The sequence below is a fragment of the Sarcophilus harrisii genome, chromosome 5 (genome assembly GCF_902635505.1).
Source record: "Sarcophilus harrisii chromosome 5, mSarHar1.11, whole genome shotgun sequence".
Taxonomy (NCBI): Eukaryota; Metazoa; Chordata; class Mammalia; order Dasyuromorphia; family Dasyuridae; genus Sarcophilus; species Sarcophilus harrisii.
In genome coordinates, this window is record NC_045430.1 from 947,907 (window position 1) to 969,684 (window position 21,778).

Consider the following 21,778-nt stretch of genomic DNA (forward strand, 5'->3'; position numbering starts at 1 on the left):
TCAGTGCTGTGGGAAGTGGACGCATCCAGGAGAGATTCCTGAGAATGAGTCACTGAGCTTCTGGGGGCTGGGGAGACAGACACTCTCCTCCCCTCCTGTCCAAGATCTCTGGGCCTTCCCCAAAGCAGAACTGCTGGGCCCAGGACAGGGTGGCTGGCCCGGGGCTGTCCCTGGCTCCCCTTCCCTGATGCTCAGGAGCTCCCCTGAGTCTGCTTTCATTACCTAGCAGTAACGCCAGTCAGTCAGGAACAAGCCACTGACGTCCCACTCAAGAATAAGGCGAATAAGAATAAGGCTAGGGAGGGCAGGTAGCTCAGCTGGTGGAACCCCTCATCTCCTGAAAGCCCAAGCAGCTGGTGGATGGGAGGACCTCTCTGCTGAGAATCCACTGTCTGGCGGGTTTGGGCCAATCTTCCCAAGAGACTGGGAGAAAATGAATTTTGTAATTCTACCTCTCTACCACCAACATTACACACACACACACACACACACACACACACACACACACACATATAGAGGGAACAGATGATGAAATGTACTTAGGTGGAACCTCTGTGTGATGAATGTTGCTTACATTTTTATCTGTGGTCAACTGACTTGTTTTAACTGTTCATTGTGGTCACTAGGGAACGCTCTACTTGGTGGAGATTATAGCTAAAAGGGACTATAAGAAATATCCTTTAAAAACTGATTTTAAATTGAAATTAAAACTTTGTGTTTTTTTTTTAATCCTTTTAACAAGTGAACAAAAGGGTCACAGATGCTGTTGCAGTTTCCTTTTCTGAAGCAGATGTTGGCGTGTTCATTAAACAATTTTAAAATAACTGCCCTTAATGAATCATTCTGTTGGGTCGGCGAATATCAGAGGAAGTCTGACCAGGTCAGAGAACAGAAAACCAAGATCAGGTCATCCATCATCTTGGTACCCTGTGTCCAGCTCCCAGCCCCAGATTAAAAGGATTGTGCAATCCATGCAGAAGAGCATGCTGGGAAATAAGATTGAGTTCCTGAAAGTTAGATTCCTGCCAGTCTAAGGATAACTGATGTAGATGGCACAAAGCTGGAAGAAGATGGAAAGCTGAGGTATGGGGTGAGGAGAATGTTGGCAGGCACATTTTTTGAGAGAGGGAATCTCACTTGATTTTCAATCATCCTAAACTGTCTATTAACAACAAAACCTATCTCTTTCTTATATATTTTATTCTCCCCCCCCATTACATGTTAAAAATTTTTTAACACTAAAATTTTTTTGAGTTTTAAATTCTATCCCTCCTTCCTACCTGTTCCTCCTTGAGATAGTAAGCAATCTGATATAGTTTATGTGTGCAATAATGTAAAACATCTCCATATTAGTCATTTTGTACAAGAAGATTTGAATTAAAAAAAGAATGAAAGAATGAAATAAAGTGAAAAATCGCAATCATTCAGTCTGTATTCAGACGATATCAGTTCTTTTTCTAAGGCAAATAGTATACTTCATTATGAGTCCTTTGGGATTGTCTTGGATCATTGAATTGCTGAGAAGAGCTAAGTTATTCACGGTTGATCATTGTGCAATCTTACTGTCACTGTGTACAATGTTCTCCTGGTTCTGCTCACTTCACCCTGCATCAGTTTATGTAAGTCTTTTCAGGAACAAAGCCTATCCTTAACAGCAGATGCTGTCATAAGTCTGTGAATCTGGTATCCAAAGAACTTCCATGTGTAGGCTCAAGAGCAATGGAGAGAAGAATGGCTTCAGGCTATACCCTTAAAAACTTCTACTCAGGATAGATATTGGGAAGAAAACAGTGTCTTTAGGGAAGATGACTAAAAACAGGGGTAGCCTGGATTTTTCATGCCGAAGTGGGATTGCAGGTGGCCAGCTCCAGGGCTGTATCTATGGAGTTGGGTGGTTAATTTCTTGGTAGGTGTCTGGAAAAATTTCCTCAACAGATCTGAATTCTCTAAGTAGAGAGTTCCCTCGGGGGGGCACATTTTGCCCTGTCTGAGCCTTCTCATCCTGCATGATTCTTGTCCATATTCTTCTCTGAGTGCTCTTCTTACTAGTGATTAGCCCACCTCATTTTCTGTCCATATATTCCTGAATCATGCCCCCTGTGCTGCTTCCAATCCTCCGCTGGGGGGCCCTACCATACCAATCATGTCTCTATAGCCTATTCAGTCCCACTGTGAGTCACTGGAGAACATGGTGTTCCATGGCTGGCATTCAAAAGATGAGCTTTTACTTGCATGAACTGATGCAAAGTGAACAGAACAGAACCAGGAAAACACTGTATACAGATTCAGCAATGTTGTGCGACGATCACCTACGAGTGACTCGATGTTCCTCAGCAAAACAATATTCCTAGCCGGGTACAAAGGGCTCACAAAGGAAAATGCATCTGTAAGCAGACGGAGAACTGATGCACTCTGAATGCAGACTGAAACATATTTTTTCACTTACTTTATTTTTTCTTGTTTTTTTTTTCTTTTGGAAATCTGTTCCTTCTTTCACAACTGTGACTAATACGGAAATATGTTTTACAAGATAGCACATGTATAAAGTATATCAAACTGCCTATATCTTCAGAAGAGGGAAGGAGAGGGAGGCAGGGAGATAGAAAAAGGTGGAATTCAAAATCTTGTAAAAATGAAGGCTATAAATTTCCTTGACATATAACTGGGGGGAAAATAGAATACTAAAAAGATGTGCTTTTGCAATATATCACAATCCTTTCTTCTCTGGTACAGAGCTTTCTTCTCACCTTACCAACATGATCTTGCATTACTGTCCATGCACTTCACCTCTATACAAAGATGGTTTTGTGGGGAAAGAAAGAAATAGCTATCCTACACTTGAAATCCTTTGTATACGAAGTACCTTTTGAAGAAACCCTGGCCATGAGCCAAACGTGAACTTTAAGAGATTGCTCTGTCTGAAAGTACTATTGGGGTAGGAGGATAGTCAGCCAGAGACAACAAGTAAAAGCCCATGCCCCCCTTTAGAAGTTTGGTTTTTCTGGAATTGAATCCACGAGTCCAGAGTCCCATGCCTCATATACCTAGAATTAGAGCCATTAATGGAACACAGTGTACCTGCCTGGGGCAAATGGATCTTCATGCAAGGATTGTTTGAGAGAAATGGAAAATACTCTGCAGGGGAATCTGACAGCTCTCTTCAAGGCCATCAAGCCCAGTCCTTCCAATTCACAGACAAAGCAAGGCACTTAATAAATGTTGGTGAAATTAACATTTCAGTTGGGCCAATGGATCAATAAAAATGTATTAAGCACCTACTATGTGCCGGGTACTGTGCTAACTGCTGAGGAGACAAGTGCGATAGAGGAAGACAATCCTTCCTCTTAAGGAACTTACAGTCTAAGGGGAGGGAAAGTGACCCACAAAAAAAGCTGGAAGGGCAGGGAGAGGGAGGGTAGGATAAAGCAATCCGAAGGAATCCGGGCTCTCTGGGGAGTTGCTGTCTCCTTCACTGCTTCCCAGTCAGGGGGTGCCGGAGCACAGGGCGGTGTTGAGCTGTGAGCTCCTATGCTGCAGTGATCCTGTAGGAAGGTGAGGTTTTGGAGGGTGTGAGGAGGAAGCCAGAGAAGGACTCCCACATGGGAAATGAAGTGCAGTGAGAGTGAGAGGCTTGGGTTAGACCATTCCCATCTGCAGACCTTCGGTGTGGCTGCCAGCCATCAGGGTACAGCCCACCCCATGAGAAGCCTGGAAGCTCAGCTACCTCCACACCAAATTCTCTATATGACCAAGAACTTTCCTCAGTCTGAGCCTCAGTTTCCCTGCCAAAAATATAGAAACTTGGCCTAGAGCTGGAAGCATAAAAGGATGGAAAGATTCCTTGCCTCTCAAAAGAGGGAATTTTTGCTGTGGTTTGAATTGTATTAGAAGCCTTTGAACTCCCTTTTCTGAAACTTCAGCCCCATGGCACCCAAACAAAGATGATGGTGGCCACCAGAAGCCACTGGCGTCGAGAGATGGAAGGTCCCTGCCAGGAAAGGTGGGTGTCCTTTGGCAGACAGAGGCCTGAGCACCTCCCATTTCCCATGTTGGGGTACAGGAAGGGCTGACCTCTTCTCGCTCCCCTCAGTCATTAATTCCCGTCTTTTTCTGGGGAGATAATTAGCCCTAATTCCTCGTGGTCCTTAAAAATACTTTAGTGTTGGAAAATCATGGCTTTTGTCTTCAACCTGAAGATTTCTCTTTCTCCTTTTCTTCCTCTTCCACCTCTCCAGTCTCATGTCTCCTCTTTCTTCATCAGCAGCTCCAGCACTGATTGAGGGCAAACTAACAGTCTTGTTTTATTTCCGAGTACTGGGGAGGGGGGGGAATCTAGCTCAAGAAGCCCCAGTTCAGAAGAGATGATTTGATAAATCAGAAAGCATTATAAAGCACCTAGTGTATATTAGGCCTCCTGTTTTTACTTGGCACTGGGCACCCAGAAGCAAAAGAGAGCCTGGGGCTGCCCTGGAGGAGCCTGCACATTAGTCCAGAGAACATCTGCCTTCATTTGTGCCTAGAGAGAAAGCCCTGCTTTGAGCTCCAGCTGAGATGTCACCTCCTCCATGGGGCCTTTCAGGATCCTCCCCTTGCCTTCCTGCCCTCAAGCACCTGCACCTCCTGGTGTTTCTTGTATCCACACCTGTGGTATTTTCTTCTTTTATATAATATAATCGTTCTCTCTGGGAGCAGGTTTCTTGGGGAGGTAGCCCTAGTATCAGTTCAGATCAATAATCACCCCAAATGCAGCCAGCTGATAAAATGCAAATGTTTATTTTCTCCTTCCTTGGGCCCAGGTAGCTTTAATAGAGGCCTCAGCTTTCCTTGGTCCCGAGAGCTCTTGCAGCTTGTCCTTTGCCTCTGCTTTCTTCTGCCTCCAGCCAGCACCAAGGTGGAAAATGGAATGAATCTCTCTTGCCTCCGAGAGAGGGCTTCTGGCTCTCAATCTCCCAGAGGGCTCCTTCTGTGTCTTGTCTCCTTGACGAGGGCTGGGCAGCATTCTGGAGAGCCTTTCAGACCAGCCTTGGTCTCAGTGGGGGAGGCGCAGGAGCCCAGCCACCACAGTGGTGTGAAATGAATCTGGTTGCGCCTCCGAAAGAGGGCTTCTGCTGAACTGACCGACGCTCCCCTCTCAATCTTTTCAGCTGAATTGACTTGACTGGCTCACTGAAGCTCTATTTATGATCCTTCTCCGAGAGCTGGTTTATGGGATCTGAGAGTAGGATTATGGGTTTCCTCCCAGAGTGCTCTCTGGCCCTAAGAGCTTCTTGCTTATATGAGCTCTCTAAAGGTGTGAACACAAGCATTGTTTCTATCAGTTCTACTTAGTACCTTGTTTCAAGTTCTGGCCCATAACATCTCTTTGTAGGATCAGATCAATCATACTGAGCCAGGCTAAATTAGATAATTATTGTCTCTATCAACTCTAATGAGTTAACACTTTGTAAGGATTCCAACACACGCCCAAGGGCTACCTTGGGAGGCTTGGAACAATCCAAGAAGCAGCATTGTGGTTCCCTGCAGGGGCTGGATGTGCTGGAGCTGCAGGAGACATCATGGAACCAGAGCTGACTCCAGGGTTGGAGCATGGGCAGTGTGAACCCATCTCCCTGGGCCTCAGTCTCCTGTTTTGTAACCCAAGGGGATTGGACCAGCTGGCCCCTGGGCCTCCTTCCTTCTGCTTCAAGCCTCTATCCCATGACCTGGGAGCTCAGGAATCCACCCTGAATCTGGGAAGAGGCAACAGGTGGGGCCAGCTCCTACCTAGCATCAGGGCAAGCATGGGGGCGAAGGAAGGGGAGGCTTGAGAAAGACTCTTTCTTAGTGTTCTCGTGAGTCACCAATGCACAAGGCAAGGGCAGCTCAGATCTGGCCTGAGCCCAGCACCAAAGCCAACACAGAGAGAACCACACAGCCCCACGCTGGATGTAGACAGACCCAACCCCCCCCCCCCACACACACACACACACATGCCCGCCATGATAACCGTCTCTTTCCCCTCTGGGGATGTCTCAATTTCAGCTTAAAAACCATAAACCCTGACATTCCCGCCATCCAAAGCTGTCTTTCCTTCCCAAGAGGGGGTCATTAATAATTCTGGCGTGACCTGCCTGTCCGGGTCAGTGGGAGGACCGCGGGAGCTCTAACTCTGTGTTTCTCTTGGGCTGACGGCTGCAGCTTCTCTGAAACATCTGCCTCCTGACACCTAGCATATATATATAATATACCTTAGTAGATGTCCTGAGGGAGCAGAGAGGTGACTCAGTGGACAGATTACCCAGCCTGGACCTAAGTTCAAATCTAGCCTCAGATACTCACTAGCTGTGTGAGCCTGGGCAAGTCCCTTTACTCTGTTTACCTCAGTTTCCTCATCTGTAAGATGAGCTGAAGAAGGAAGTGGCAAAGCACTCCACTATTTTTGCCAAGGAAACCCCAAGTGGGATCACAAAGTGTTGGACAAGACTGAAAAGACTGAACAACAACAAATGTATAAAGTATATAACATATATGTATATATATCTACATGTAGTATTATATATATATATATATATATATATATATATATATATATATATTTATGGAGAGAGAGAGAGAGAGAGAGAGAGAGAGAGAGAGAGAGAGAACAAAACCAAAATCTCTCAAAGGAAGCCTTCAGCAGAGGCCAAATACGAATCTTTGTTCCTATTTGTGACTTTTTGAAGAAGTGATTACTGATCTAAGAGAGGATTACCTCCGGGAGCTTCCACAGGTGAAGGCTACCAACAATGCCCTGGTCAGTGGACTGGATGTGAAGAAGCCCCAAGGGCAGCCTCTGGAGCCAGGAGCATGAGGTACTCTCAGTCCCAGCCCGGGGCTTGGCTGCTTTCTGGAGCCGGGGCTGGGGATTGTCCTTAGTAAACTTGAGGTGAGGAATGAACAGAGTAGCCTTTTCTGATTAAAGAGGGGAGGGGACATCCCTCCGTTCTGCTATGGGCAGGGTCACCCTCCCTTTAGGCAGGGCCTCTAAATGATCTCTTCCTCTCCAGCCCCCTTCTTCATAGCTACAGAAGGGATTTTTCTAAAACACAGATCCGACTACATCACTATCTTGCTCAATAAACTATGGCGGTTCCCTGTAGGGTTAGTATCTCATTTCTCTTTTTTTTCTAATTAAAACGTTTTATTTTCAAAATATATGCATGGATAATTTTCATCATTCACCCTTGCAAAACCTTGTGTTCCAAATATTTCCACGATTATTGTGCTGCACAAGAAAAATCAGATCAAAAAGGGGAAAACGAGAAACAAAATGCAAGCGAACAACAACAAAAAGAATGAAAATGCTGAAAATCCATACTCACAATGGGCAAATGGCTCCCTCCACCACAAGACCATTGGGACTGGTCTGGATCATCTCATTGTTGAGAAGAGCCACATCCATCTGAATCGATCCTTGTATGATATTGTTGTTGCCGTATATAATGATCTCCTGGCCCTGATCATTTCACTCAGCATCAGTTCCTGTAAGTCTCTCCAGGCCTCTCTGAAATCCTCCTGCTGATTGTTTCTTACAGAACAATAATATTCCATAACATTCACATAGAACAACTCCTTCAGCCATTCTCTGATTGATGGAGTCCACTCAGTTTCCAGTCTCTTTCAGGGTCTCATTTCTAAGGTGTTTAAAATTTATCCAACTTGTTCTCAACTTCTCCCAGTCGAACGTAAGCTTCCTGAGGACAGCAACTCTGTTCTTTCTATATATCTTATCTCCAGGGCCTGGCACGATCCGGGTGAAAGCACACCTGTGAGGAAACGGAGTCACAGGTGTACAGTGGCCAGTCTTGCCAAAAGGTTGCGTAGCAGAGCGGACCTGGGGTCAGGATAACCCCACTGAGAGGGAAGCGGCAGGGTAGCCGCTGATGAGACTTAGGACTGCAGGAATACAGGTGTGTGGAAGCATGTCTCCTGAGAGAGACACAAAGAGATAGAAGAGACAGAGAGAGATAGAAGAGACAAACAGAAAAATGGAGACAGAGACAGAAAGAGGACAGAAATAGAAGAGAGACAGAGGCAGAGAGACAAAGAAAGAGAAAGCTAGAGACAGAGAGAGATACAGGCACAGAAAGAGACAGAGAGATAGAGACAGGGAGAGAGATAGAAGAGACCGACAGAAAGAGACAGAGAGAGATACAGACAGAGATAGAAAGAGATACATATAGAGAGAGAGAAAGTCAGAAGAGCGAGAGAGAGAGAGAGAGAGAGAGAGAGAGAGAGAGAGAGAGAGAGGCGGAGACAGAGAGAGAGTAAAAACAGAAACAGACAGGAGACAGAAGAAAGAGACAACCCAGAGAGACAGGCAGTGACACACAGAGACAAAGGAAACTCAGAAAGGCAGAGGGGGGAGTGCCCTTAGGGGTCATCTCTCTTGCCGAAGAGGCGACAATCCCAGCCAGGAGCACTGAGGCAGCTGAGCTGGAATTCAGTTCCAGGGGCCGTAAGGCAGTCCGGGCTCTCCATCCATTCGATGATTAGACAGTATCTAGCTAACTCAAAGCTCGCCGCCCAGCTGCCTGGCCCGGGGAAGCTTGGGCAGTGTGGGCAGATGCTTCCGAGCCTCCTGTTCTTTCTGGCCCCACGCAGTTGGGTTGGGATCCTTGGGAAGAAACAGTCCAAGTAAGATTCAACCGAGAGTTTTGCTGATACAGCCTTAAAACCGACCCATTCACTGCATTGTGTCCATTTGAAAAAACAAAAAGAACAGACTGGAAACCTCAGTTCCTTTCCAGAGAGGGAAGGAGGGTTTTGGCCAGTCTGGTGGAGCGGAAGAGGTGTTGGGTCAGCAGTCCCAAGACCCTCAGAGATGATCTCGGAGCTCTTCTTCTCCAGATGCCCTCTCTTAAATGAGGAGGGTGGTGGCGGTAAGGAAGGAGGGGATGGTGGTGGGTGACCTGGCTAGAGCTTTCTAAGACTGGCAAAGTTTTTTACCTACATAAACTCCAGTGCTCTTAGTAGCGACGCTCTGAGGTGAACCCCCGGGTACTACCGCCCTCATTTCACAGATGAGGAAACTGAGACCGCGATGGTGGGTGTTAGTAAGAAGAGCTGGGCTCAGCCCCGCACCCAGTGCTCTTTACAACCCTGGCCTCCTCTCAGAGGCTCTGGCCTGACATCAGGCTCTGCTGTTTATTGTCTGAGAGATCCCTGTCGTCCCTTCCCTTCTCTGTGAGGGGGGACTTCTCTCCCTGGTTTCTTCTGGTTCCATGAAAAAGAAGCACTTTAGGCATCGAGTCAGTCCTGGTAGTCTGTCCGGCCTCAGTTTCCCTAATGGAAAAGAAGGTCTTGTGTTAGGTATGGCCGCGTGTGAGCGTCTACTCCCTCCAGCTTTAAGCCCCATGGCAGCCGGCCCTGAGGAGGAATAATGGATGGAGGAAAAGGAAGCGCTGCCAGCTCAAGACCCAAAACAGGAGTTTTTAAAATGTCATTTCCTTGGAAAAGGAAGGGAAAGCATGTCTTACATCCCAGAGTTTGGCTTTGGCTCTTACTTAGCGAAACCTCCTCCCCAGGCTCAGCAGCTCTCAACCTCCCCCTTCAGGCATCTTTCATTCCCCCCCCCCCAGCACACCCCAAACTGTCATCCCCAAACAGGGAGGCTTCCAGCCTTTACAACCAATCATGGCTTTGGGGGGGAGTTAGAGGGGCAATTCCCGGAGAAGAGTCTGCCCTCTGAGCCCCCTCCCCCCAGGCCTGGCCCCCGCCCCCTGCCCCCTGCCCCCTCAGCCCCTTTCTGGTCCCGGTTGCTAGCTCACCTGCCGTGATCACCCTTCCCTGTCCATCATCTCCGAGCCCCCGCATATACCTTGTTTGCACAGGGGCTCCCGGCTTTGCCCTCTCTGCTCCAGGGGCCCCCTTTTACCTCTCTTAGCGTTCCCAGCCTGGGGCACCAAGCCCGGCCCTTAGAAGGGGCTTAATAACTGCGGGATCCGTGAGCCACTGAGGGGCCAGAACGCCCTCCCTGTGTGTTCGGGCGGGGCTGGGGTTTTTCCTCCAGTTAGTGGAAAACCATTCATCTTCCAGGCTACCCGGGGAGATAAATGTTTAACAGGCTCCCGCGAGGGCCCCTCTGACCGCAGGGCCACTGGGGCCGGAGTCACGCTGGCCTTTAGGGGGGATACAGCTGGGGGGGGGGGGGGGGGGGGGGAAGGGGGGGGGGGGGGGGGGGGGGGGGGGAGGAGGGGGCAAAGGGACGGGGAAGGGGAAGGAGGCGGAGGTGGAAAGCAGTGACGAAAGTAGTGAAGGAGAGAGAGGAGAAAGTGAAGAGAAAGGTGAAAGGGAAAGGGGGAGGAGAAAAGAAGATTGAGAGAACAGATAAAGGAAAGGGGGCTCCCTGATCCCTGCCCCTAGGGTAATAGAGGGCCCTTGTCTCTGGGCCGCGCGCCCCCGAGGACGGCCCAGGGCACCCTGGGCCTGGCGCAGCAGCCAAGCGCTGGGGGGGGGAGTTTGGGGGCGAGGGGCTCCCCCGGAGCGCTGGGCTCCCCCACACCTTTTTCTGTCCCAGGGAAGCGGGGGGGGTGTCAGGCCGCAGGGGGCGGCAGTTCTTAGCCCCTGACTTCGCCTAGGGCCCCATGACTCCTGCCCCAGGCCCGCCCCCCAACCCGAGGCGCCGGGGGGTGCCGCTCCCCAGCTTCGGCTTCCCCCGGCGCACCGCTGCGCTCTGCCACGCGAGGGCAGCATGGCGCAAACGGCGCGCTCCGAGCGCGCTTCCAGTTGGAACTCGGGGTTCTAAAGTTCCTCCTAATTCTCGCACTCCCCGTTCCAAGGCCTCCCAGTTTTACGCTGCCCGTTCTTGGGCCCTTCCCCGCTGTAACTTTCCGTTCCGAGGTTCCAGATCTGTCCCCGCGGGACGTTCTGGCTCTTTCATTCCAAACCTTTCCCAGCCCCCTCTCCCAGCCCCGGGGCTTTCCCAGCAGGGAACCGCCGCACTTTCCGCGTCTCCCCGTCCCCCCTCAGGTCCAGGAGAGCTGCCTGGATGGGAGACCTCGGCGGGACCCCGAGTCCTTCCGTGGGCAATGGCCCTCCCGGCGCGGCCGGCCCGGCTAGCGCACGCTGCCCCTCCCGCTGCTGACGGGCGCTCCCCAGCCCCCGGGACCGCTCGGGAGCCGGTGTCTCTCTCAGGGCCCCTCTGCCCGACACAGAGCCCGGCCCAGCAGCAGCCGGCCGGCCCCCCCCTCTCCGCCCCTCCCCGGGACTGGCCGCCGGGGCCCTGCCTCTCTCAGGTTGCCGGGCACTGCAGCGGGGGACGGGGTGGGTTGGGGGAGGGCGGAGGGGAGGCTCTCCGCCCCTTCCCTCCCGGGCTGGGGCCGCTTTTAGAGACCTCGGGTTTCCATAGCGATCTTAACAACCCGCACCTCTCAATCACTCTCCCCCGGGGCCGGCTCCGGGAACAATACTTCGGGGGCCGGGGCAGGGAGCTGGGAGGAGCCGAGGGCGGGGTGGAGGTGGGGAGGGGGTTGTGCCAGACCGGGTAGGAGGGGAGAGGAAGGGAGGTGCGGCAGAAAGGCCGAGGAAGCCACCGGGGCCGGGAGAGCGGGTCACTTGGCTGCCCACTCGCAGTCCCGGGAGAGAGGAACAAGCTCCGGCTTCGCGACCAGTGCCATAGGCGGCCTGGGCCGAGTCCCCGGCTGGCTGGGGGAGGCCGGGGGAGATCGGGTCTGCCAGTCTTTGCCCGCCTGGCCCCGCCCCGCCCCGCCCCGTCCTACCCCGCCCCGCTCCACTCCGGGCCCCGAGGGCTCGGTCGACCGGGCTTCCCACGCTAGCTGGCTAGATCACTTGGCTGCTTGCTCGCCGGCGCTGGGCCATGTGAAGCTGAAAACCCGAGCCCGAGCGGGAGTCGTGGACCCAGAGCCGCGGAGAAGCCGAAGGCTAGGTGGCTAGCCCCCAGCGGCCGCTCGCGGCTCTCCCGCTCCCTCCCTCGCTGCCGCCCTCCCTCGCAGCGCCGGCCGCTGCCCTCCCTGGCTGGATAGCTCCGGCACCTTCTCTTCTCCTCCCTCCCTTCCCGGGCCGGGACCAGGATCGGGCGCCCGCTTCGGGACCCCGGCCGCTGCTCTCTCGCCTTCCCGGGGGAGGCACCCAGGAGCCATCTTGGAAGCAACTTGGAGGCAAGTTTTGGTTCGCGCGGCGGGAGCAGCGGGGCGGAGAAGAGGCTGCCGCCCGCGCCTGGGCCCCGGCGGGCTGGGAGACGAGCCCGGGGTCCCCGCCTCCCCGCGCCGCCGGGGCCGGCCGCATGAGGAGCCTGGCTGGCGGCCGCGGCGGGTGCATGGATTGGGGCTCGCGGCCATGGCGCCGCGGCCTCAGCCGCCGGGGCCCCAGATGCCGCTGCCTTCCCTCCTGCTGCTCCGGGGCAGCGCCCTGCTGCTCCTGCTCCTGCTGCCCGAGGCCTCCGGGGGGCCGCCCGCGCACCCCCCGGCAGCCGCGCCCCGTGGCCCCTGGCTGAGGGACCTGGCTCTGGGGCCCGCCTGGAGATACGCGCTGGACTGGGAGCGCACGGCGCCGGGGCTGCGGCCGCTGCTGAAGCTGAGCCCCGACGGGGGGCTGCGGCTGGGCGGGTCCGGGCGAAGAGTGTGGCCGCGGGGCTGTGAGCTGCCCCTGCACGTGGACATCGCCTCCCGGCGCTCCCCGACGCGGCTGACCGTGGCCCTGGCGGTGGCCGGACCCGGCCGGGGCTGCGGCTCCCCCGGCTCAGCCGCGGGGGCACCGGCGCGCATCCCCGACCTGGCGGCCCGCACGGTCCTGGGAGGCGGCCCGGGCCCCGCCTCCCCCTCTTCTCCCGCTGAGTGCTTCCCGGCCCCGGAGGGGGGAGGGCGCGGCCCGGCCGAGGAGCTGCGGGCAGCCCTGGAGGCCCTGACCAGCTTCCCCGACTGCAGGTGCGTGGCGAGCTTCAGCCCGGGCGAGGGAGGGAAGGATGGCAGCGGCCGGGGCTGCGGGAGCCCGCCCGCCTTCCCGCTCCGGCCCATCTGCCTGGAGCCGGGGGCCGCAGCCCGCCTGCTCCTGCTGTGCGCTCCCAGGCCGGGCCCGGGCCCGGGCCCGTGGCGGCGCCTGCTCCGGGGAAGGGGCCCCGAGCTCCTGCTGGAGCTGACTCTGGAGGCGGCAGGGCCACTTCCCGCGGGGGCCAGGAGGGCCAGGAGAGGGGCGGCCGGGGGCACGAGCCCTCAGTTCCAGCTCCCCAGCTACCAGGTGTCCGTGCCCGAGAACGAGCCGGCCGGCACTCCGGTGATCGAACTCCGCGCCCAAGACCCCGACGAGGGCGAAGCCGGCCGTCTCACCTACCAGATGGAGGCGCTGTTTGACGAGCGCTCCAATGGTTACTTCCACATCGAGCCCGACACCGGCGCGGTGACCACCAGCCGGCCCCTGGACCGCGAGACCAAAGACACCCACGTCTTGAAAGTGACGGCCGTGGACCACGGGTCCCCGCAGCGCTCGGGGGCCACCTACCTCACGGTCACCGTGAGCGACACCAACGACCACAGCCCCGTCTTCGAGCAGGTGGAGTACCGGGAGACGGTGCGGGAGAACCTGGAGGTGGGCTACGAGGTGCTGACCATCCGAGCCACCGACGGGGACGCCCCGTCCAACGCCAACATGCGCTACAGACTCCTGGAAGGGGCCGACGGCGCCTTCGAGATCGATCCCCGCTCGGGCGTGGTCCGCACCCGCTCCGTGGTGGACCGGGAGGAAGTGGCCGAGTACCAGCTCCTGGTGGAGGCCAACGACCAGGGCCGCAACCCGGGGCCGCGCAGCGCCACGGCCACCGTGCGCATCCTGGTGGAGGACGAGAACGACAACTACCCGCAGTTCAGCGAGAAGCGATACGTGGTCCGGGTGCCCGAAGACGTGGCCGTGAACACCCCCATCCTCTGGGTCCAGGCCACTGACCGGGACCAGGGCCAGAACGCGGCCTTGCACTACAGCATCGTCAGCGGCAACCTGAAGGGCCAGTTCTACCTGCACTCCCTGAGCGGGGGGCTGGACGTCATCAACCCACTGGACTTCGAGGCCATCCGGGAGTACACGCTGCGCATCAAGGCCCAGGACGGGGGCCGGCCGCCCCTCATCAACTCCTCGGGCCTGGTGAACGTCCAGGTGCTGGACGTCAACGACAACGCCCCCATCTTCGTGAGCAGTCCCTTCCAGGCCGCCGTGCTGGAGAACGTGCCCCTGGGCCACTCCGTCTTACACATCCAGGCCGTGGACGCCGACTCCGGGGAGAACGCCCGCCTGCACTACCGCCTGGTGGACGTCACCACGGGGGCGGGCGCCGACGCCGACGCTTCCGCCCGCACCGACTTCCCCTTTCAAATCCACAACAGCTCCGGCTGGATCACGGTGTGTGCGGAGCTGGACCGGGAGGAGGTGGAGCACTACCGCTTCGGGGTGGAGGCCATGGACCACGGCTCCCCCGTCATGAGCTCCTCGGCCAGCGTGGCCATCACGGTCCTGGACGTGAACGACAACGACCCCGTCTTCACCCAGCCGGTCTACGAGCTCCGCCTGAACGAGGACGCGACCGTGGGCAGCAGCGTGCTGACCCTGCAGGCCCGCGACCGGGACGCCAACAGCGTCATCACCTACCAGCTGACCAGCGGCAACACCCGGAACCGCTTCGCCCTGAGCAGCCAGAGCGGCGGGGGGCTCATCACCCTGGCCCTGCCGCTGGATTACAAACAGGAGAGGCAGTACGTGCTGGGGGTGACCGCCTCGGACGGCACCCGCTCCCACACCGCCCAGGTTTTCATCAACGTCACCGACGCCAACACGCATCGGCCCGTGTTCCAGAGCTCCCACTACACGGTGAGCGTCCGGGAGGACCAGCCGGTGGGCACCTCCATCGCCACCATCAGCGCCACGGACGAGGACACGGGCGAGAACGCCCGCATCACCTACGTGCTGGAGGACCCGGTGCCCCAGTTCCGCATTCACCCGGACACCGGCACCATCGTCACCCTGATGGAGCTGGACTACGAAGACCAGGCGGCTTACACGCTGGCCATCACGGCCAGGGACAACGGCATCCCCCAGAAATCGGACACCACTTCCCTGGAGATCCTCATCCTGGACGCCAACGACAACGCGCCTCACTTCCTGCGAGATTTCTACCAGGGCTCCGTCTTCGAGGACGCGCCCCCCTCCACCAGCGTCCTGCAGGTGTCCGCCACGGACCGAGACTCGGGCCCCAACGGCCGCCTCCTGTACACCTTCCAGGGCGGCGAGGACGGCGACGGCGACTTCTACATCGAGCCCACCTCCGGGGTGATCCGCACCCAGCGCCGGCTCGACCGGGAGAACGTGGCCGTGTACAACCTGCGGGCCCTGGCCGTGGACAGGGGCAGTCCGGCCCCGCTCAGCGCCTCCGTGGAGATCCAGGTGACCGTCCTGGACATTAACGACAACCCGCCGGTGTTCGACCAGGATGAGCTGGAACTGTTCGTGGAGGAGAATAGCCCGGTGGGCTCGGTGGTGGCGCGGATCCGGGCCGCCGACCCCGATGAGGGCCCCAACGCCCAGATCATGTACCAGATCGTGGAGGGCAACGTGCCTGAGGTTTTCCAGCTGGACCTGCTGAGCGGGGACCTGCGGGCCCTGGTGGAGCTGGACTTCGAGCGCCGGCGGGAGTACATGCTGGTGGTCCAGGCGACCTCGGCCCCGCTGGTCAGTCGCGCTACCGTGTACGTCCGTCTCGTGGACCAGAACGACAATCCTCCGGTGCTCCCGGACTTCCAGGTGCTCTTCAACAACTATGTGACCAACAAGTCCAACAGCTTTCCCACGGGAGTCATCGGCCGCATTCCGGCCCACGATCCGGACCTCTCGGACAGCCTCAACTACACCTTCTTGCAGGGCAACGAGCTCAACCTGCTCCTGCTCAACTCTGACACCGGGGAGCTGCAGCTCAGCCGAGACTTGGACAACAACCGACCTCTGGAGGCCCTCATGGAGGTGTCTGTATCAGGTAAGAATTTGGGCCGGCCGGGGTGAGAGGGAGAGGCGGAACTTCCGTGGGGAGGCTGTTGGCCCATTGAGACGGGCAGTGACCCACTGGGCCTTCTGCAGGGTGGCTGTCGGCCCCCGGAGACGGGCAGTGACCAAGCTTGAACAGGTCACTTGACCTCTAGGGTTCAGGGTCAGCAGGTTGTAGGTGGGCCAGGAGGGAGCCTGGGAGAGCAGATAGGGCAGCCACCTTTGCCTGTAAGCTGGCCATCTTCCTTCTGGGATCATTCCCATCTTAGAGGCCGAGATAAGCTGAGCTGCGTTTAGAAGGAAAAACCCCAAAGCGGGGCGTTGATGGCTCTCAGCTCAGGTTCTTTCTGCTCCCCACCTGTGCGTGTGACTGGCTGAGACACTGTCTCTTTCCTGGGCTTTAGGGGAGGCAGCGCTCGGGAGTCCCCGAGTCCCTTCAGCCCCAAGTCTGGCTCTGTAAGCCGGCTCTCGTGAATGACAAGAACTAAGACAAAACTGATTAAGATGGTGACTATTTTTTCAAAAGGATGACTTGCATTTCCTTAGTAATCGAGTGCGTCGACGGGCCCCTCGTGGAGCCCCCGCTTTGTGCCAGGCCCTGGGTGGAGGCGGCAGGATTATGGCCACTTCAAACTGAGGCTGGTCAGCATTGGAGGCCAGGGCCTGCTGGGCCCAAGTCCTGTTTCCTTTCCCTGTCTCAGGGAGCACTCCCCAGCTGCCACGCAGGCCCAGGGCCCGTGCTTGGAGACCCTTGCTTGGAAGACACAAGGGTCTGTCCTCAAAGGTCAGAGGTCTTCCCAGGTGCTAGTTAGCAAAAGGTGCAGTCTGGTGGGAGGGAGGGCCGAGTCTGGAGCACCCTGAGATTCAGCTGGACATCTCCCTCCAGGCCAAAGGTCAATGAGCACCCCAGCCCCACCTGAGCATTTATGGGTCACCTGCTGTACTTCAGGCACTGTGCTAGCCTCTGGGGTGGCAAAGGCAAAGTGCCACGGCTCTGGCCCCCGAGGAGCTTACTCTCTACTCTCTAACTGGGGGGCCTTCTCTAAGCCTCGGTGTTCCCATCTGCAAAGTGGGGATGCTGGCTGATGGGAGGAAGAGCATCTGTAAAGAGTGAATCTGGGAGTAATTAGGACACTCCTATGTGTTTGGTGAGGGGCACTTTACACTCAGAATGTTGCTCATCCATTCATTATCTCATCTGATGAGTCAGAGCCAGGATTGCCATTATGCCCATTCTGCAGAGGAGAAAATTGAGGTGTAAAGTAGTCAAATGACTTTCTATGGCTCCCCTTGCTAATTAATGATAGGGTAGGGCCAGGACCCGGCTCCTCAGGCTCCCAGGGCAGGTTCCACCTTACCTGACCTCAGGGCATCCAAGGAGGAAGGGAAACCCCAACGACTGAAGATGCTTGAGTGGAACAGCTGGGAGATGTCATGATGTCATGGAGTGGAAAGGCCTCTGGGGAACAGAGATCAAAGGCTGCCTTTGCTACTTATCTTAAGGTGACCTGGCTCCATCTCCAAGACTTGCTTGCTTTCCATTTGGGTAAACTGAGGGCCTTGCACCAGCTGCTAGCTAATCTCTCACCTCTCCGTCCCCACAGACGGGGAGCAGGGCCTGGTGAGCCACCAGCAGCAGCCCTGGACTCCAGGGAAGCTTGCACAGGGACAGTGAAGGGTCCGTGCTAGGTCTGCACTTGCCCATCACAGAGTGTGGTCTCCGCTGGTTTTCACTGAGGCCCAGCTGAGATGGAGGGGGAAAGAGCACTGAAAGGCAGAGCCAGGAGGGAGTTACAACAGGGAATGTCAGAGAAGGGAGGGGGCTTAAAATAGGGGATGGCAGAGCTGGGAGGGAGCTTAGAACAGGGGATTTCAGAGTTTGGAAAGAACTTAGAAGAAGGAATGAATAGTTGGGAGGGGCCTTAGAACAGGGAATATCAGAGCTGGGAGGGGCCTGAGAACCAATTTATTTTTAGTTTAGTTTAGAGGAATTTAGAAATTCCCACCCTCCCCCAAGCACTGAGAAGGTAAGAAATCCCAGTTCATAGATGCACAGCCTGTATTAACCATAATAAGTCAATGTTTGAGGGGGAAAAAAGCATAATAGGATGTTAGCACTTGCTAGACCCTCATTTTACAGCCCAGGAAACTGAGTCCCGGAGGGCAACTTGCTTCCTAGGAGTGTCTTCAATTCCTTAGTACTCATTGGGGGGGTAGGTGGGGGTTGAGTTTCTCTAGCTCTCCAGGGACAAAGCCCCATCCCCCAGGCAGTAGAGAATTAATTGTGCTAATTAGCTCCTTCCTCACTGGGTTCCCTTTGTTTACACCTCTAGCTGAGCTTCTTTATATAGTAAGTGGAAGTGGGGAGGATTTCATGGCAAGGGCCCTCCTCGCTGCCTTTATCCATGAGCCTGATGACTCACTGACTGGCACGACGCGCTGCAGGTTGGGGAGCACTCTGCCCGGCTACTCGGGCACCTGGCACAGCCTTGTGGCCCAGAGGCCCTTGCTGGCCCAGTAGTTCCCAGGACACCTTTACACTCTTGAAAGTTATTGCAGACTCTCCAGAGTTTATGTGGATAATATCTATGATTATTAATTATATATTTTATTTAGAATATATATTATATAAAAATATAGTTACATATATATTAGAAATGATAGAGTTTGAAATTTAATAGCACCATCCTTAAAGTAGTTCGGACTTGGAGGGCCTCTGACAGGGTCTCAGAGGCTCCCCTGGGGTCCCTGGGTGGCACTCAATGGCTATCGATCTAGTCCAATAGCACTTTCAGAACCAGAAGCCCAGAGTAGTCCCAGTCTAGGACTCGACTCCGGATTCCTGCCTGGGAGAGTCCCCCCTGGCGGAAATCTCAGAGTGGGGATGGCGCAGCTTCCTGTTGGAAATGGTGGAGAGCCGGGTGGGGTGGGCCTCTGCCTGGGTGACCTTGCACCTCTCTCTGAGGATGAGGCTCCCATGGCCCATCCCGTGGTACCTAACGTTGGATGCGGGGCAAGATTTGAAGGCCTTAGGGGCTGTTATTTGGGCTGGAGACTTTAAAGCTTCTCTGGTCAGGCTATTTGTCCTCACATAAAAACCAGCTGGGTAGGGAAGCCTCCTAATGACGGTGTCTAAGTATGGGGTGTTTAGTTACCAAGGCCTTTCTGCACATTCTCTCAGGTGCCTCCCCACATGCCCCCGAGGGAGGGAGGGCAAAGCTTATTATCCATATTTTATAGTGGAGGAAGCCCCAGCCGAAAGCAGAAGTGATTTGCTCTGGTGTCCCCAGTTAAGAACTGTTGGAGCTTGGACTCTAAGAGGATCTCCCGATGGCCAGGCCCGGCCTCTGGGCGGAGGCCTGGGATGGAAATCCTGCCTCTTGGACCCTTGGACTGGTCCACAGCTTTGCAGATGGGGAACGTGGCGGCCTTCCTGGCTCCCAGTTAGGAGGCCAGGACTTGTCCCCCATGGCGGGCAGAAACCTCCCACATGCTTCTGTACTGGCTCGGAGAGAGGAGGGGGCTCGGGACTGGGCAGTGGGCCGTCCCAGGTGGCTCAGAGCTCCCCTTCAGACCTGCAGGCTTGCCCTCTCCTCCAAGGACGGTTCCTGATGGGGCGGCCCGATGCTGCCTTTCCTTTTTGTATTTCGCGCCTCAGTCGTTTCCTTGGCACCCCACGAGCCTCCCGGGTGACAGAGCCACCCCTTTTGTGCGACATCCATGGCCCCCTCCTCTTCTTCCAGGCCGTCCCGGGACTTGCCTGGGCTTCTGAAGGGGTTGCAGGACGAGCCTTGCTGCCTGGAGCCCGGGGAGGGCCGGCCGGCTTTCCGAAAGGGCCTTCCCCATTGTTCCCCCACGAGTCAGCAGTTTGGAAAGCCGAGCCTTGGAAGCTGCTGAGGAAGCTTGTCAGGGACAGACTGGGCTTGTTCCAGGCCGGCCGAGGCCGGGCCTGGCGGGCAGGGAGCTTGGCAGCACGGGTGCCCCCGGTGCTCTGCTTCACGGTGGCCGGGCTCCGAGGGGTGCGGCGGGGGCAGCGTGCCCTCCTTGCCAGGTTTGCAGATGTGGACAGGGGCAGATGGTATCAGGCGCGCACGGAAAAATCCACACATGGCTCCGTGTGGTTCATGGCCGCAGGGGAATCGTTTTAAACGGGGATTCTTGTGCATCCTTGGCTCACGACTGGAGTCCAAAGGTTCATAGGAAAAGCCCCAATGGGGAAACCAGCCCAGGAAGGCAGAGAGGAGGCAGCAGCCTCCAAGGGCCGCCCAGGGCATTCCCACTGATGCGGAACCACCATCCAGGACCCAGGACTCTGGTGATAAGGACGATTTATCGTCTGTGTGGCCTCCGGGAAACCGTGTCTCTTCCCCAGCCTCAGCTTTCCCATCTGTAAAATGAAGAGATTGGACGTCATGGCCACTAAGGCCCAGCCAGACATCTGTGCTAATCGAGTGTAGATATTTTATGAGACCCTACAAAAGGGAGTGGGGGGGATTTAGCCCTAGGGAACACTCAGGTGAAAAGCTTGGCTGGAGAAAGCAAGGTGGGCCTAGGGGAAAGCTAGGCATTTGATTTGGAAGAGAATAATGGGGTGAGGGGGGCTGGCTAGAGGAGGGGGCTTATTCAGCTGCAGTAGGAACAGCAAGGCCGCTTGTGGGTAAGAAGGGCTTTGGGGGGCCGAGAGCTTCGGGAGGTTGTGTGCATGCAGAGGAAGAGGAAGGCCTGATTTGTAACCCATTTCTGAGGTGTAACACACACTGAAAATTTAACAGTCGGCTCCTAAGCCCACAGTCTTGCTTACAGGGAAGTGCAGGTGGGGCTTGCCTTAACCAGGCTCTAATTACAGAGCCCCACGAGCAGACATTTCTGCAAGGCTTCCCCTTAGCTTCTGGTCTGGATTTCTTTAAATAGATTCAGTCGGGGTAGGGCAGGGAGAAGAGTGAAGGGGAGGGAGGGGAAGCACCCAGGGACAGCTCAGAGGGTTGGGGTTGAGAGGGTGGTCCTGCTGGCAGAGCCCCTGGACCAGAGGTGCCTATGCAAGGAGGTCAGTCAGCTAGTGGGGATGAATGGACAGACCAAGAGTAAAGCCTTACGTGGGTGCCGTGGAGGGCATGGACAAGCGTCAGGGCAGGGAGAGAGGGAATAAAAGGGACCCAGTGATGGGGCACAGAGGGAAGAAAGCTGCAAGTTCCAGCGATGGTTCACATTTTACAAAGAAGGAGAGCTGGGAGCCTCCATCTGAAGCTGGCAAATGAGAGTAATGATACCTGATTTCTCTAGATTATTTTAAGATGTACAAAACACACACACACACATATAAAATATAAAGATAGATGCAGCTATTTATATATCTTGGGTTGAAAACTTAGGAAGGTTGTATTTTTGGAAATATATGTGTATCCACTTATTGCTATATAATATCCATACGTATGTATGTATATAATATATGTGAGTTTTACAACTCAGTGAGAAACAACATTAATGGCATCATTATCTCCATTTCACAGATGGGGAAGCAGAGGCTGGATGATTTGCCCAGGTCATCCAGGCAGCACCAGGTTACAAATGTCACTGATTATAGATCCCAGAACATCTCAATATTGTGCTCTTAAACAATGATCTCCAAGAAGTATGGGATCAGTCAGAGGGGAGGGGAGCCCATCTCACCCCCTGGATGGCCGGTCTCAAGTCTGAATCCGGACCATCTTGTTCCCCCTCTCCCTCCCTGGTGCTGCTGCTTCCCAAACTCCCCCTTCTCTGCCCCCCTGGGAAGTGACAACCT

At 55.4% G+C, this 21,778-nt stretch overlaps 1 protein-coding gene across 1 annotated transcript in view; it reads left to right on the top strand.

The window, feature by feature from the left end:
- The first annotated feature begins 11,512 nt into the window (after positions 1 to 11,512).
- The window catches only part of CELSR1 (cadherin EGF LAG seven-pass G-type receptor 1), a 116,909-nt gene continuing 106,643 nt past the window's right edge, over positions 11,513 to 21,778 (top strand). Inside the window, exon 1 of the mRNA XM_031938540.1 lies at positions 11,513 to 15,988. Coding sequence (XP_031794400.1) covers positions 12,316 to 15,988 — 3,673 coding nt within the window. The 5' untranslated portion in view covers positions 11,513 to 12,315. The remainder of the gene's footprint in view (positions 15,989 to 21,778) is intronic.